The following is a 15,671-nucleotide window of genomic DNA, read 5'->3' as shown; positions in this document are numbered from 1 at the left end:
AGTCCGGATTGAACTCGGAGCGAGACAGCAAATAAAACAATGAATTGTCCCAAAAGAATAATGAATTCTCAATTTAGAGTTTGTTATTCATATGGTCTGATGCGCGTGATTCTGGGCTGTGATTGGATGATGACCGGTGTCGTGATCATTCTCAAGTGTCGTGTTGCTGTTGTATCAGTCAGTGGTTCGATCAGCGTAGCCAACCCGGTCTCATCCCAAATCGTCATATAACTGACGTTTTGGGACGTCTTTTGACCATACGTCAATATTCGCCTTTTTAGGGCCCCCTTAAACGTCGGTAGATGAGGTTATGGGATCCTAACTCTACCCCATACCTAAACTTAACCCTAAACCTAACCCGTCACCTAACTGACGTTAAAGGTAAAGCGTCACTTGTATGACGGCCCGGGATCGCCATCTACCGACGTTTAAGGGGGCCCTAAAAAGGCGGATATTGACGTATGGTCAAAATACGTCCCAAAACGTCAGTTATATGACGATTTGGGATGAGACTGTGTTAGCGTAGCAGTCTATTCAATCGGGAAAAGGGAGGTCCCATATGGCACAAATAAATTAATCACATTCCGGGACGTCCCGGAATACGGGACAGTTGGCAACCCTATCTACTGTATATGTACGACATTCAGATTGCATTCATGATTGATCATACTTTATTAGTACTGCACTGTACTAATACTGTATTAGTACTCAGCCCATCTAGCCTCACCTAACTGACGCCTTGGGAAGCATTTTTACCATGCTTCAATATCTGACGCTTTAGGCGCCCTTTAGCGTCAGTTACATGATGCCCTAGGATCGCCTGTAACCCTACCCCCACCCCAGACCTAAACCTAACCGCGTCATCTAACTGACGCTAAAGGGTGCCTAAAGCATGGTCAAAGGTGACGCCTTGGGGTGAGAATGCATTGTAGTACTGTACTGTCTGCAAAGATAATTTTTCACATGGTGTGTGCGAAATGTTGTGAAGGTTCAGACTACAGTATGTATCACCATTTTGTTTTGTTGTTGTTTTGTGAAAATACCAATTCCAATACAGGTCATTTTTGACCCTCCTTATGCATTTGTTTAGTTTGTTTGGCTTATGCATTCTAAGGTTAAAACTGACCTCACAAACTCCCTAACACACCTCAGAATTGGCTTGAACACCTTGTTATCCCCATGACTTTAACGTCCCCCATAAGCCCAATCAGAGTCCATCATGCTAATAGGAGCAAAAGGTCTATGCCTCAAAAACACTCTGCTATCTTTACTCCAAGGGATGAAGGGGCATAGCTGGAAAAGCAGAGATATTATGGGTCAAAGAAAGTGTCAAGTGTTGGGAGTCAAAGATCATGCACAATTGATTGAAAAAAGTAATATCTTTTACTTCAAATCTCAAAACAAAAAGTGTGAAGTCTCAGTCGAGAATTAGCACATTAGATAGACTGTTCTTATTTATATGATTCTAACAAACAAACTTCATCCAGACAACTGTATTGATAAGAAAAAGTATAACTTGAAGATGAGTAGTATTTTCGATGAGAAGAACAGATGTCAGCTGAGACTCGTTGTCTGAGGAAAGTCTGTCTCGGGTTTTAACATCGGCTCTGCTGTGGTGCAGCTTTTGAAAGCTGGGAGCATGCACCCTGCTAACTATTTGAGTTATGCCATTGACGTCAGCACAGCCATAAAGCAGACAAACTGCCCTTCCCCTACGAATAACCCTGCCAAATGGCCTGCATGTTTTCAAATAAGCTCAAAGAGAGAGTAAGAAAGTGAGAGAGTTCGTAGTAGATGCTTTAGTTTGTGTATTTTAATCAGATTTAAATCTTCTGTGGACAGCTGGGGAAAACAGTCTTCTGTTATTTGAGAGAAGTGAGACAAAAATGACATTAGTGGCTCAAAGTTTTTTTTTTGTTTTTTTTTCCTCTTAAGAATTTCAGAATGAGGAAATAATTCGCAAATACAAACATGTGTGCGTCAACTTTTCGGAAGGTGCTCATGCAAATGAAGGTGAACCAACAGGTTTATTTGTTAGAAATTAATTAGAGCGGCTATTCAACATCCATTCCCACACAAGCACACATTCCATTTATGAGAAACGTGCTCATAATGCTTCACATTAGGCAACACGTTATTATTCTACACTAACTGCTTACAACTTTTAATTAAAGGATTAGCTCATCCAAAAATGAAATTTTTGTCATCATTTACGCAACCTCGTATGTTTTTACAGCCGCATTTCATGTCATTGAAACATGAAACACAAAAATATACACTACCGGTCAAAATTTTTAGATCGGTAAGATTTTTTATGTCTTTAAAAGAAGTCTCTTCTGATCACCAAGGCTGCAATTATTTGATTAAAAAAAAACAGTAATATTGTGAAATGTTATTACAATTTAAAACAGCGGTTTTCTACAGTATGTGAATATATAGTGAAGTGTAATTTATTCCTGTAATCAAATCTGAATTTACAGTGTCATTACTCCAGTCTTCAGTGTCACTTGATCCTACAGAAATTATTATAATATGGTGCTCAAGAAACATTTATGATTATTATCCATGTTGAAAACAGTTTTTTACATTTTTATTTCAGGATTCTTTGATGAATAGAAAGTTCAAAAGAACAAAAGAAGAAGCTTTTGTAACATTTATAACTACCATTCAAAAGTTTGGGGTCAGTAAGAATTTATTTTTTATTTTTGGGAGAAAGAAATTAGAAAATACTTTTATTCATTAAGGATGAGTTAAATTGATCAAAAGTTACAGTAAAGACATTTATAATGTTAGAAAAGATTATATTTAAAATAAATGCTGTTCTTTTGAACTTTCTATTAATCATAGAATTTTGGGGGAAAAAATGGTACACGACTGTTTTCAACATTGAAAATAATGATTTATGGGGTTTTTTTAGCATAAAATCAGCATATTAGAATGATTTCTGAAGGATCATGTGACACTGAAAACTGATGTGTAATCAGCAACAGTAATGATTTTGAAAATTCAGCTTTCAAATTATATTTTAAAATATATTAAAATAGAAAACAGTCATTTTAAATTGTCATTATATTTCACAATATTACTGTTTGTCATTTTTTTTTTCCATGAACTAAAGCAGCCTTGGTGAGCAGAAGAGACTTCATTTGAAAACATAAAAAATCTTACTGATCTAAAATTTTTGACCGATAGTGTATATTCTTTACAACAATTTTGGTGATTTCTCTAAAAAGTAATGACTTTTTCATGAAGGTCATTTTGAGAATTTTTTTTTTTTTTTTTTTTTGTGAATTTGTCAATTCAAGCTAAAGAGAATGTGAAAGAGAACACTTTTTTTATCCGTATGCTGTCTGAGACCCAGCTTTCTGTGTTGAGTTCTCTTTCGCGTCTTCTTGTGCTTGGATGTTTGAATTGGAAAGGCTTAAAAATGCATGCAAATGATACATTTTCGTGACCACGCAATACTAGCCCGATCTGAAAAGTGACAGTATCTTCAACTATCTGGAATATCTGAAAGGCATACATGCATCTGCCATGTCAAGCTCTGAATGAATGACAGGGTTCCCGTTGTAACATTGCGCAAGTTAAATAAGCGGATGTCATCAAGTGGAGAAGACTAATAAGATTAAAGTCAATATTATGTTCAATGTTTGTGGAAATAAATATGGCAAAAAGATTGATTCATTGCTTTTGGGAATCGAATCAACCACATTTAAAAAAAAAAAAAAAAACGATTAATTGGAAATCAATGCTGTTGCCCTAACCTAATTATTCATAGGGGTGTGACAATATAGACCAGATGAGACCCAATATTGTGTGAATATTTTAAAGAAAATCTTCAATGACGAAATGTATGATTGGAAAATTTGTCGCTTATTCAACCGAAAGTTTCAAAATGGTAAATGGCACACTTTGCGTTCCCAAATGCAAACAGCACATGCAGAGAATGAGCTCTTGTGGGCCAGCATTTACTATAAACTGATTTTTTATGGGTGAGAGTGAGTAAGTGGAAAAAAAAAAATTCCTTCAAAGATCTTTTGGTCTTTTTCCAGTTTGGAGATGTAATATACATTTTGATTTTTTTAAAGAAACTTTAGCAAATATGTAATTGAGAAGCAGAAATATATATATACTGTATATATATATATATATATATATAAAGAAGAAGCAGAAATATATGAAATAGTCTATCTTGAAAGGTAATATGAATATGAATCTATTAAGAACCGTACGTATATGTGAATATGTAAAATATGTAGTAATCCATAGCAAGAAAACAGTAACTTTACTTAGGCCTAAAAATGTATCTTTATTTAGCAGAAGTATGATTATTGTATTATGGAAAATCACAGGTGACTGAGCTGAGATGCTCTAGACATGCAATGCCTGACTTGATCGTAAATCTTTCTGTCTTCCTCTTCTGTGCACATAACATATCCTGTCAATCCAGTTTCCCTGATGATAGAAGGGAAAGACATCTCAAAGTGAAGGAACGCATGTTGAGCACGATGGCTGCAGGTTTGTTTTATTACTGTGTAAAGTGTATGCTGTAAAATAGTTTTATTTTTTAACTTGGTAATGAGTAGTCTACACCGTCTGCCATCTTTCATTCCACCCTAATTCATTTATTCATATAGATTCGTTTATTGAACGCATATAAAGTTGCACGTGGATTAAAATGATGGGCAAAATCCAAATGGGGATTTTTGCACCCTTGAAGGACAAATATGCACATGCAGAATAATACAGTAATGCTCTGCCCTTGTTGGTAGGACATCATGATGTTTACTTCCAATTTGATTTCACACACTATCTGGCTATGTTCCCAAAATCATTAAACATCCAGCTGGTATCCAATAAAACATCCATCCTGAATTTTTTTCTAGCATTGCTCATCATCCTATACCACCGACCCCATATTCCATTGGGAATCTATGTTGGCTGTTACAGTAATGGTAGGAGTGAAAGAAAAACCAAACCTAACAAAAGTTTGAGCTAATTGGGTTATGTTGGCTTCCTAACCTATGGTAATGAGGTTGGAATGGGTCAGCGAGGGACTGACAAACAGCCCTATTGAGGTCTGTCAATACTCTAGACTTTGGTGGCAGGGTTCAAGCCAGGTGAAAGGACAAAGCCTTGCCTGTGTGTGTGTATGTTCACTTTAACCACCCAGGACCTCGTGAATACAAGGTTACATGTTGTGTGGTCACTTACCCCAGATCCCCTCACTGAACTGACTATTGATTCATGAAATGCTTCTCATCAATTCTGAATGTAACAGAACCAATTTGGAAAATTCCAAATGCCTCTGTCAACAGGGTCATCTCAATCGGATTCTAGGCGTAGTTAACATGCGTTTTACTACATTTGGTTAGACACTGAAATGTAAAGTATTAACATATTGACAGCATCTCAAATGGATTGTTATTATTATTAATAAGATTAACCTGAATTAAATATTCAATGAACCTCAAAAAATAAGCATTTGTATGTTTCAGTTCAGGAATTACAATCCACCTTATTTTTAAAGCAAGAGTTGGCATGGCCATTTGTTAATTGAATGTGTCCAGGGAATTTGTTCAATATAGTTATTTTTAACTGTACAAAACAGCTTGTTGTGATGCTTGAGATTGCAAAATGGTATTTCTTAGCATATTATTTTAATGTATTGTTGTTATTATAAACACACTGGTTTGTAGCACATAGTTTTACTATTTACTCCACCTAAGGTCCACTGTCTTTTTTTCAAGTATGAAGCACCGCTCACAGTTTAATTTCATAACAAGGAGCTTTCCGATGGTCTTTCGTCTTCATGCAAAATTCTTGATCGTGTGGATTCCTAGTAAATTGACTGGATTTCACCTGCAAAAATGTATCAACTTTAGAAAAAAAACCCTTACATTCATATTCCTATCAATACTAATGTGATCATATTGATTGCGAAGATGAAATCCATTATTAAAACAACAAATATGGACTTGTTGTTTTGTATCTAATAAGTCTAATTATGCTTTTCATGCCTTATTGGGAAAATGTGAGTTTTCCAGCCTGGAAAGGCCCGTTGTGTGCCGTGGGGGATGGAGACATTTAGACCATACAGTAAGTGAACGAATGGGTTCAGAATGGGAGAAGGGTTTGGATCAAGATTGGGAAGGAGTTTCAGACCACTTTGGCTTCTTGCGTGCCATTCCCTATCCTATAATTTTGTTCTTGGCAGTTATTTTACCCAGAGTTAGTTCTTGATTCTGAAGCGTACCATCCTAAATGAGTGCTGAATATTTTTCTGGAATAGTTCTAGAGAGGCAGCTCTGTGATGGAAAAAAAAGTGGGATGTTCTTCAAAAGACAGGGCTTTTAAAATTGGGGGATTTGTCTTGGTCCCTCTCTCTCTTCCACCCGTGCATTGAAATGGCCCCAAGTTAAATGCATACATTTTAACGTTTTAACAATTTAATATTGAAACCGTGAAACTGAATTGTGCTGAACAAATTCTAACCTTAATATATTTGTGAAAAAAACTTGTCCCTTAGCAACACATTGCTCATTGGCTGTTCTTTGCCATTTTCTCGTTTGAAAATGACTTCAAAGTCTCACGTTTTGTATGGTCTAACATGCCAGATTCAACAAGAACCCATTTCAACTTTTACGAAGGACTCCCATTCATGTGGTCTGGTCGTCTCGCTGCGGTCTTTTCCAGCACTCTTCGTTTATTCAATGTGTCTGTTGTAAAAGTCCTCAAAGCCAAAGCAGTGGCTTCTGCCTCCTAATGGAAAACATTTCATTTAAACCAGTACGGTGCTTCTCAGAAATTGCTATGTTGAGATGAAACCTCAATAAAATGAACTCTGGGAATGTCCCGTGTAATTGTATGATGCTCCTGTGCTGCATTTAAAAGTATGTAACATCTGTTGGGAGATGTTATTGCATCATAAATGAGCACAGTATCATCTTTGTTTATGGTTTCAATCAATTACAGAATTGTCTTTCACATTCAAAATCGAGATTCTTCGGTGCTTCTTTGCCTCACTTTAGGCCTCACATTTTCTGTACCATGAGTTCTTTGTATGGTTGTTTGGAGATTAACAACTCATTGGTACTTTCAGCCCTCGCAATCCCCCACATTACTGCATTGACTTTTGGTTAATATTCCACTTTTAGCTCACCACCCATGTGTGGCCATAAAGGGGGCGCTCTTGAGCATTCTTCTTAAACCACAATGACGAATGAGACACCCTATGGTCTCATGGACTTGATGGACTGTTAAAGCTACACTGCAGAACTTTTGGCCACTAGGGGGCGCTTGACCTGTAACTTTCACATCTAGCGTCCCTAAAGGCCACAAGCTCCGCAGCAATGTCGCAAATTAAAGACAACAAACAGTCAACCGGTCAGCCTCCCTTGTGCTCGCAGTGTTTGAGGTGGGCCGGGCAGCCTTGCCGCGCTCGATTCCCTTATTTCAGTCTGCTGAGAGAGCGTGAGTAGGGTGAGCCCCGTGGGGCTTATCATGTCTGTGAGTGAATTTTGGGCATGGGACAGCGGGCACATTCACTGCACTGAAAACACCGTTGGCCTGAGCTGACTGTAACGTTATGTGTGTTGGTTTATTTTTACAGAAACCGTGGGACATGTGGTGTGTTTGTGGGTACTACTGAGTCGTGGGCACGTTCACTACATTTAATGTAACGTTATATTTGACATGAGTCGATTTTATTAGTGCGAGCCCTGCACTGAGGTGGGCTGTGTTTGTGTGTGGAAATGTAGAAAAACAGTGGGCTGTGGCATTAAACTCATAACACCATCGGCTGTGGACGGAATACCAGAAAATACTACACTGCTTATATGAATATATTTGAGTTACCTTGGAAACGCCATTGGTTGAGCACCCGTCCTCTTTTAGCTCCCACCAGCGAGTGAGGGGAAAGCTGGACCAATGTTAATCCTCGTCCTGGCTTTTAATTTGTCACTCTCCCCTTTTCGTTTTTTAGTTTCCTCGGAAACCGTTGCCTTCTTTTGTAGCTGTTTTTCGGCCATGACGAAAACATATAGACGGCAATCAAACGCGAGTTGAGCACTAACGTCAGAATCTGAGGAAGTTGTGGGTGCTGGGGGAAGTGACGTATGCCGTAAAGCGGTCGAATTTTGTAGTTCTTTTTGTACTCGGGTTCCTATCCGAAACCCGAAGTTACAAAGTGCTAGTAAAAGCGATACAGACACCTTCAGGCTACGGCAGACGTGTCATTCAACCTATATTGTAAGTCCATGTACCATCTCAATATGTTTTGGTAATATATTATAAAGGTTGAAGAGTTAAACAGAGTGCCTTTAAAGTAATAGACAAGCATTTTCAATTGAATTCCGATTTGTTTTAATACCGTAATTCGTTTGGCAATTAATATTCCTTCTGCCTAGCCATTGAAAGATACACTGTTTTTTTTTTTTTTTTTTTTTTTTGTAAATGAAATGAAACAAGAAAATACTATATTGTTTTTCTACTTCAAAATATCACATGTACTTCAGTGTGTTGCTGTTTGTGAAATGTATTAACAATAGTTTTATGCTATTTTTTGCATGTACTAGGCAAACTATTCTTAAACCGTATATGTATATATACTGTATATATATATATGAATGGAAGAAGATATTAATGCTTATTTCATTTTTTTATTTTCAGTAATTCTTTATTGTATGTTTGTTTTTATTTGTGTGGCTGTCATAGAGTAAAATATTAGTCTCATAATTTCTGACCAATCTTTCAGAAGCAAAATGAAACATTAACAAAGTAAAGACAGTTTGTTTGTTTTTGTCTCTTTGAAATGTTCCACAGACCATAGTTCAGAATAGGAAAAAACAACAACAGCATTTTGGTTCTGATTAGTATTTTTTTTTATTATTATTATTATTTTTTCTTTCAAAGAAATTAGTCATTAGTTAAATAAGTTAATTGTCAGTTTTTATAAATAAAAAATATTCTATTGGTTTCCAATCCCAAATAGCTACATAATTGCTTAATGTGAATTACATTTAAATGATCTCATAGATTTTTCCTCTAATTTAATGCTTTATCAAGTATTCTCTGTCCACAGAGAGAAACCCATCTGTTTCACAATGTCCTTTGGCTATAAACAAGCTTTTCCAGAATTTCCCCAACTCTTTCTTCTCTCTCTCTCTCTCTCTCTCTCTCTCTCTCTCTCTCTCTCTCTCTCTCTCTCTCTCTCTCTCTCTCTCTCTCTCTCTCTCTCTCTCTCTCTCTCTCTCTCTCTCTCTCTCTCTCTCTCTCTCCCCCCTTACAATCAGTAACAGAGGAAGTGCTATCTTATAGGTCCATTGAGATTTGATCTGACGTCATCTCTTCATGCTTCCTCTTTATTGGAAATCCTAGTTTATCCTTCCACTGCTTGACTAAGCGTTGAGACACTTGGCATTAATTCAGGAGGGGCATGTATGAAGAGAATGAGAGGGAAAGGAAAAATGACACATGTAAGCACATGCTTACAAGCTAATTCACACACGCATCAGGAAGACAGCGATATGGCTGTTACCACACACATCCGATGGCTCAAACACATACGCACAGTGCTCAGTCATGACATAAATACCCTCATAGACTAAAAGACTTGATATTTCTGATCTGAGGTAACCTCAAATGACATGCATGCAAATTTGCAAAACACAAATACTTGGCATGCGCTGATACCTTTTCTTATAACACCACACCTACACTTGCCCTTAAGTGATGCAGTCAAGTTATTTTTGACGGGAATTATCAGAATGATAATTAGCTGATGAAAACAATTGCAACATTTTACAATAAGGTCTCATTTGTTAACATTATGCATTAGTTGACATTTTTACAGCATTTATTAACCTTTGCAAATGTTGATAAAAATGTTCATGGTGTCGTTCAGTGCATTAATTAATGTTACTGTAACAGATACAACTTTTGATTTTTAAAAATGTGTTAGTAAATGCTGAGGTTGATATTTAAATAATATTAATAAATGCTGTAGAAGTATTGTTCGTTGTTGGTTCATGCCAGCGAATGTACCGATAGTTAACTAATTTTAACAAAATGAAATCTTATTGTAAAGTGTTACCAAAACAATATTGTATATCAACTTATCAAAACTCATTGGCTCTTTCAGCCTTCACAATCCCACACATTGCTGCTTGGCCCCTTGCTTCAAGGTCCACTTCAATGTGGGTGCATAGTGGCCATAAGGGGGGCGCTCTTGAACATCCTTTTAAAACCTACAAATGAGACACCCTATATGGTCTTATGGACTTGATGGACTGTTTATAGTAATAGAGAACAATGACAATATAAAAGTATGATAAGTATGTATGACATGTATGCAAACACATTTTTGTGACCACATAAAAATACATAAAGTGAGTCACCAGCTCATTGTGAAGTCACATGACTACTTTTCTTGAGGGAAGGATCTCTTAGCTCTTAGGTGTCCATATTTTTTAGTAAATGACACTGCAGGGTTATATCCCCATTTTTCTATTATTGCATGACCTCATGGTATGTAGGCAACTGCTGCATGACTGACCATATGTCATGAGCTTTTCCCAAGCTCGAGGATTCTTCACAATAACAGTAAAGAACAAACAATCAGCTCACACATAAATGGACAATAGACATTTGCCCAGTCCAAGAAAATTAGCGATTGCAGTTGAATATCGCATTACATTTGGAATACAGACAAAAACAAACATCTATCGTTCCATTGCTCTATCTATCCATCTATCCATCTATCCATCTATCATTCCATTTGATCTTACAGCATTATTTATAGCTGATTTTGTTTATCTTTTGTATTTTTATATGGAACATAATTAAATAATTGTTTAGATGGCAATTTGTTTAAACTGATCCAAGTATTTTCATGTAAATATTCCCTAAAGCTAAAACTGAAATTTTAAACTTAAAACACCAAGAAAAGACTTGTGGGTGGTCTTTTCATTTGGTTCAGTAAGCAACCACCTAGCGACCACCCAGAACACCCTAGCAACCAGACACCAATGCACTACAAACCACTTAGAACACCCCAGCAACCGCATAGCATTGGCCTGGTACACGTGCACACCCTAGAATTATGGCTGTGTTTTTTCATGGGCAAGCACTATTCACATTTTCTTTAGCAATATTAAAATGTGGTTATACTTAGCTGCTCACTTTTTGGTATAAAACTGTACAAATGTAAATATTGTTAAAAAAATCCACCTTTCTAGCTTTTCGGCTTAGCCTCGGTGTTGTAGTGTGCAAGTATACCCCTTCACATGCTCCAAAAAAAAAGAAAAAAAAAAAAGAAGTGAAAATGAATGATCCACATCAAAGAGCTTTTTCTCCCGGTGTTCACGGAGCAAATATGTGTGTGTGGCTTTGAGTGTGTGGAGGTTAGAGAGAAGTGGCGTCATTCGACAGGGCTCTGCTAAAGTTCTGCTGCTGTGTTGTTCTGCAACTAGGAGACCCACCACAGCAAAGTCAGAGGAACACAAGGGTTCGTCTGTGTCCCAAAGCCACAAGGCACTGATTCACCAAACTCCCCTCTACTGTAAACATATCTATGCTTCAACCAGACCCACACACACAGCTCACGCCTAAATGCTTCATGCATTTCTATGATGTGCATGGAATGATGCAGTCCCATGTACGTACATCTTGACATTGATATAAGCGCATGATAAAACGTGATGGTTTTGGGGTTGGAATGGACAGTATAGCCATTTTAATCTGGGTCGTTATTTTATATGTCATTATATTTATACGTTTTTGTTCGCCAGTGAGATTTAAAATGTTTAATATAGACACCAAAATGCTGTAAAAATATAGGCATCATTTCCAACGTTTTAACTAAATGAACACAAAGACAAATAATTCTCTTTTTTCATTAATACTGTATGCACTAATAACATAACTAACATAACCAATATAATATAATATAATATAATATAATAATATAGGGGAAAGTCAACAAAAAATTGTTGGTTTAAGTTAAAAAAAAATAGTAACCTGGTTGCCTTAATTTTAAGTTCATTGAAATGGAAAAAAAAAATGAGTTAATACAATGAAGGAGATTAATTTAATCACCAGAAACTCAAAATATTGTGTTATCTGAACTACATAAATTATCTAAGTTGATTTGACAAAAGAAAAAATGTTTTTTTTTTTTTTTACAGTGTACTCACGGTGTCTATGGCTAGCTTCTAGCTTTCTGCGGCTTCTCTTTCAAGCTAGTGACGTTTGTTCGCTGTCGGCTACGGTAGAAACATGACATCACAACATGTCAAACTTCATAGAAGGGGGTGCCCACGCTTATGTAGATATAAAGGTCTTATTCTAAGGTAATAAAAACATTACGGTTTATTAAGTTCTTTAGATACTCAATTGAACCTTAATTTCCAAAACAATTTTTTTTATGTTGCCTAATTGTACATGGCCAGCAAAATCACATCAGAATATTTATGTCTTAAATGTCATTTTTACACAAACATCCCTTTTTACGAGATAAAAAGAGTTTTTCACAACAAGGAAGTGTGTGTGTAGGTTCAAGTTTATACAGCGAGCAATGTGGCGATGAGAGAGAGAGTGTGAGATCCCAAATGGGTTAATATAATGAGAAAGCACAGAGCCAACAGGCTGTATCATCCCACCACAGCCAACTCTCAGACATGAGTGAGAGTGGCACACAGAGAGAGGCAGGATGGGGTGAGAGGAAGGGGCAGGCAGCCAAAGAGGCAGTATCACCTAGCCACAAGCACCAGGCCAATGAGGAGGAACGAGCAGGAGGGGGGGGGATCTCTCACAGCTAGCTCTCAGAAGAACCTACTCTCACTCTCTCAAACAGTCTGGGAGTGTTTGTGTGTGTGTGCGTGCAAGCCCAGGATGAAGGATTGTCTGGCGGGCTGTGCTCGAATGGCCGTGCAGCAGGATTTTCATGGTGCCCCCGTTTCTGTGTGTCTCTGTCCAGACGAGTCGTACCAGAAGCTGGCTGTGGAGACCATGGAGGAGCTGGACTGGTGTCTGGATCAGCTGGAAACCATCCAGACGTACCGCTCTGTCAGCGACATGGCCTCCAACAAGGTGAGAAGGTGCAGCACATCACTTGAAGAGGTCCTTTGGAAGGTTTAGAAAGTCTTGCACTGTAAAGAACTTTCTGATTCTTTCATGCCTCAATGGCCGCTTTGTGAATAGGACTATTGAGAGTCACTTCTTGTGCCAGTTAGCTTGGTTTAAAAATTCTGACTGCTGTTTTCTGTGGGTTGCTGTGATTTGATTGACAGCGTGTGTGCCAATTTATAACAAGGAAGTTAGGAAAGTTAAATGTTTTATTGGGGTATCAATTTTTTTTTTTTCAAGACTTCGTACAGTATTTTACACTTTATTCAAGCTATATTCAGAGCATTATGATAAACAATATAATTAAATTTGAAACACAAATATGTCACAATCTCTGTAAGAGTTGCAGACATAAATACGCATGTTTCAACCTGTATTGTTTTTCATCTGTTTTGTCCTTTCATCATTGTGTGTTGTTTTCAAATTACTGTCACTGTCCGCTCATGCAATACTCTGCATATCTCCACAGTGTGTGTGTGTGTGCATGTGTGTGTCCTGCAGCTGTGACTCAGGTTTCCTGTCTCCTTCCTAAGCTCTAAGCTGGGTCCAGACTACAATGGGAGTGAGTGCTGTATGGCAGGGCAAGGCTGCTCTCCCTGTTTGTTTCTCCTTCTGTTGACGTCAAACAGGCATACACTGCAACACAGGGACTTTTACTGCAGACAATAGGGATGAATACACGCTTACTCCTGCGCACACTCTCAGAGGCTCAGTCATACAGATATATGTTCAGGAAAGGGACGGATTTCGGGAAGACCCAGAATTCGCACTGCTAATAATTTTCGTTATCAGTATTTTTGGCCTGTTTTCCATTAGAAGTATCTAATCATCCGTAAACAATTTACTTGTAATGCAAAATTTTTTGTTTCTTTAATTTTATTATTCTTACTCTATCTGCTTATTTATTTATTCATTTATTTTTGCCTAAAGCTCTCAAAATTTTGTACGATTTATTCTTGAACCAATAACAAAAGATTACTAATTCAATAAGATTATAAAGTGTATTAAAATTAATTAAAGAACAGTCAATATTTAAAAGAACAAAGGCTTTCTCTTTAATAATAAAGTTAATTTATCAATCTAAGGATGTATATATATTTACTGGAAAACGACAAAACTACTGATTATTTTATGCAGTGCATGCAGGTGAACGCAGTATTGCCACAACGTATTGGAAAGAAGAGAGGACATTCACAAAGCCTGTGACCGTATTATGATAGGCTCAAGATCTGGGAGTTTATCTCTTATTTTCTGGGAGCTTCTGTATGGGTTTGTAGATATAACATAATGATAGTCATCAGAGTTGTACAGAGACGTCTGACCTTTTGCTACCCTTTTGGAAATCTGTGCCATCAGATGTGCATTCAACTTTGGCTACATGTGCTTCAGCTCAAATAGAGTATAATTCAAATTGAAAAGTTCTGATTCTTTTTGGACTATTTTGGTAGCTCAAATTATATCAAAGGGTCATTATTTCTTTATTATATTATATGATTAATTATATCTTTATTACTTAATCCGTCTCAAATATGTATTTTATAGCTTTGTTGTTGCTCTGTACCATTTATTTTTTCTCATAAAGTTCCTATAGAGAAATTAAATGAGAAAGAATTGTTGAGACAATTGTTTCAATGGGAATATAGAGCTATGACATTATTAGAATTGTTTGATGAGAAATATGATATTGAATTGATATTAAATCTTAATATAATAAAATATAATATAATATAATATAATATAATAAGAATAATTGTATTAATATAATGTCATTAATCACACACATATTTTTTTTTTTTTTATAAATATATAACATTTAATCTTTTGGTTATTTGATTGTAGACTTAATATTGCACCTTACAGACTTAGGATTGCAGCTTATTCAAAATATTGAGATTTCACCTATAGGGCTAGAAGAGATGTGTGAAATTAATAAAGTCCTCTGGAGAAGAGGCAGGATACTTAAAAGTTTCGATTTCCTCTCTATAATCCCATGGCAGTCTAAAGCAATTGAGACATTAAAGATTTTGTGATTTTCCTTTGGGTGCAGCATGCCATTTTTTTGTGATTTGAAAGTCAGGATTTCCCACAGATCTGCATGTCCGTGCTAGCTTTCTCTTATGACTTCCAAGAGATCATATCAGTATCTGATTCCAGCGCACACTAGTATTTACCCTAAACTATGTTGCAATGGTGTTAGAGTGTGTGTGTGCGTGTGTGTGTGTGAGAGAGAGAAAAGGAGGCGGTCCCATGGTTAGAGGGGGAGTGTGTGTGTTAGAGAATAGTAAGTGCTCACTGCTCAAAGTTAGTCAGTAACACTATCTTGTCTGTCAAACGCTGAACCTCAAGACAGGGTGCACAGAAAGCAGAACTTAGAAAACTTTACTCACTTAAAATGGGAGCTTGCCACTTTGAGATGAAAGAACAGAGAACGATTGGAAAACTTAACACTTTTGGAAAGGTGAGCCTTTGTTTTATGCTTTTACAAGTTATTAGTGTGCTGTTTATTTTTGTTGGGTGTTACTTGGTGGACTTTTCGGGGACATAAC

General features: G+C 36.8%; 1 protein-coding gene across 4 annotated transcripts in view; it reads left to right on the top strand.

Moving 5' to 3' along the window:
• Nucleotides 1-15,671, top strand: part of pde4ba (phosphodiesterase 4B, cAMP-specific a) — a 162,710-nt gene that overhangs the window by 135,564 nt on the left and 11,475 nt on the right. For all 4 annotated transcript variants that reach the window (XM_039691716.2, XM_039691718.2, XM_039691719.2 and 1 more), the window contains one exon: nucleotides 12,977-13,089. In XM_039691716.2, the coding sequence (XP_039547650.1) occupies nucleotides 12,977-13,089 (113 nt within the window). The remainder of the gene's footprint in view (nucleotides 1-12,976; nucleotides 13,090-15,671) is intronic.

Source organism: Pimephales promelas, chromosome 8, assembly GCF_988280905.1.
Source record: "Pimephales promelas chromosome 8, fPimPro1.hap1.1, whole genome shotgun sequence".
NCBI classification, from domain to species: Eukaryota; Metazoa; Chordata; class Actinopteri; order Cypriniformes; family Leuciscidae; genus Pimephales; species Pimephales promelas.
The sequence above is the reverse complement of the archived record's forward strand: the minus strand, read 5'-3'. Positions and strand labels throughout refer to the sequence as shown.